A 2,500-nucleotide genomic window follows, 5' to 3' on the forward strand; every position below is an offset into this window, starting at 1 on the left:
CTCCCCTCCCTCTGCTCCCTACCGCTCCCCTCTCCTCCCCACCTCACTGTTTTACAGGGTATAATACTGGTTTACGATATCACGGATGAGAAATCCTTTGAGAACATACAGAATTGGATGAAAAGTATTAAAGAGGTGAGGTCGAATTCCAGATAGAATTCCGATTGGAAACTGCTTCAACGGTTCCTGCTCCTGGACCCGTCCTCCGGATCGTGCACCCATACCCCATGGCGCTGTGTCCTGCCTCTGGGCCAGCCCTGCTCACAGGCCCGAGCACGTAACCCAGGCCGACAATCCAAGGCTGTGCAGGGGGGAGTGCCGCACTGTCAGAGGTGCCCCCTTAACCCTTCCTTCTATTTTCTTTCCTGTGTGTGTGGTGACTGGAAAACGTTGGGCATCAGGAGCCGGGTCGAAACGAGGAGCAGGAGGGGGGCCATTCAGCCCTTCGAGTCTGCTCCGCCATTCAACATGATCGTGGTCTATCCTCCATCTCAGTGCCACGTCCTCACTTACCCCCCCCATGCCCCTCAATGCCATTGAAATTTAAAATAGGGCGGCACGGTGGCGCAGTGGTTAGCCCTGCCGCCTCACGGAGCCCAGGTCCCGGGTTCGATCCCGGCTCTGGGTCACTGTCCGTGTGGAGTTTGCACATTCTCCCCGTGTCTGCGTGGGTTTCGCCCCCCCACAACCCAAAGATGTGCAGGTTAGGTGGATTGAACAGGCTAAATTGCCCCTTAATTGGAAAAAATGAATTGGGTAATCTAAATTTATATAGAAAAAAAAACAGAATGCGCTGACCCTCTGAAAAGAGCAGCCATACCCAGGCCACTCCCCCCCACCCTATACCCGTAACCCCACCTAGCCTGCACATCTTTGGGCACTAAGGGACAATTTAGCACGGCCAATCCACCTAACCTGCACATCTTTGGGTACTAAGGGACAATTTAGCACGGCCAATCCACCTAACCTGCACATCTTTGGGCACTAAGGGACAATTTAGCACGGCCAATCAACCTAACCTGTACATCTTTGGGCACTAAGGGACAATTTAGCACGGCCAATCCACCTAACCTGCACATCTTTGGACACTAAGGGACAATTTAGCACGGCCAAGCCACCTAACCTGCACATCTTTGGGCACTAAGGGACAATTTAGCACGGCCAATCCACCTAACCACATCTTTGGACACTAAGGGACAATTTAGCACGGCAAGCACACCTAACCTGCACCTCTCTTTGGACACTAAGGGACAATTTAGCACGGCCATCCACCTAACTGCACATCTTTGGGCACTAAGGGACAATTTAGCACGGCCAATCCACCTAACCTGCACATCTTTGGACACTAAGGGGACAATTTAGCACGGCCAAGCCACCTAACCTGCACATCTTTGGGCACATCTGTGTCTCTGTTTTGGGACTCCCCAGCCTGGTACCCCAGCCCTGTCAGAACTCCTCTCGTGCTTCCGAACTCCAGTGAATACAGCGGGTCCAGCGGGAACCAATTCTCTCCTCGCGGGGCGATCCCACCAATCCGAGTGTCGGCCTAGCGACCCTCCGCCGATCTGCCTCTCTGGCAGGTATATCCTTTCTGGGGGGTGGGGGTGGGGGAGACCACTGTGTGCCTGCTACACTCCAGGTTGTGGTCTCGACAGAGGCCCTGTATCGAGACATCCCGACCTCTGAACTCCAACCCTCCTGCCATTGAAGGCCAACATACCGTTTCGCCTTCTCCCTACTTCCGATGCTGCGCCTGCTCTCACTGACGGACGCTTTCCTTCACACAGAACGCCTCGGCAACCGTCGAGCGAATGTTGCTAGGGAACAAGTGTGACATGGAAAACAAAAGGAAGGTGCCGAAAGACAAGGCCGAGAAGGTTAGTTGGGCAATCCTTACTCCCATTTGCTAGAGGGATATACTTACCTTTGACAAGGGGGCTGGGGGGCGGTGTTAAATAAGTCAAGAGCCCATGGTGTTCAGGGTAAGATCCTGGCATGGATAGAGGATTGGCTGACTGGCAGAAGGCAGAGAGGGGGGGGGGATAAAGGGGTCTTTTTCAGGATGGCAGCCGCTGACTAGTGGTGTGCCTCAGGGGTCTGTGCTGGGACCACAACGTTTCCCAACGTTTAACGATCTGGAAGAAGGAACTGAAGGCACTGTTGCTAAGGTTGCAGATGATACAAAGATCTGTAGAGGGGCAGGTAGTATTGAGGAAGCAAGGGGGCTGCAGAAGGACTTGGACAAGCTAGGAGAGCGGGCAATGAAGTGGCAGATGGAATACAATGTGGAAAAGTGCGAGGTTACGCACTTTGGAAGGAGGAACTTAGGCATAGACTATTTTCTAAATGGGGAAATGCTGAGGAAATCAGAAGCACAAAGGGACTTGGGAGTCCTTGTTCGCGATTCTTTTTTTAAAATTAAATTTAGAATACCCAATTTATTTTCCAATTTATTGTGGCCAGTTCACCTAACCTGCACATCTTTGGGTTGTGGGGGCGA

General features: G+C 52.6%; 1 protein-coding gene across 1 annotated transcript in view; it reads left to right on the forward strand.

Moving 5' to 3' along the window:
• Window positions 1–30: 30 nt before the first annotated feature.
• The window catches only part of LOC119958666 (ras-related protein Rab-13-like), a gene marked incomplete at its 5' end in the record, with an annotated part of 18,681 nt that continues 16,211 nt past the window's right edge, over window positions 31–2,500 (forward strand). The window contains 2 exons of the mRNA XM_038787234.1: window positions 31–135; window positions 1,788–1,877. Of these exons, the coding sequence (XP_038643162.1) occupies window positions 31–135; window positions 1,788–1,877 (195 nt within the window). The remainder of the gene's footprint in view (window positions 136–1,787; window positions 1,878–2,500) is intronic.

The sequence above is a fragment of the Scyliorhinus canicula genome, chromosome 30 (genome assembly GCF_902713615.1).
Source record: "Scyliorhinus canicula chromosome 30, sScyCan1.1, whole genome shotgun sequence".
Taxonomy (NCBI): Eukaryota; Metazoa; Chordata; class Chondrichthyes; order Carcharhiniformes; family Scyliorhinidae; genus Scyliorhinus; species Scyliorhinus canicula.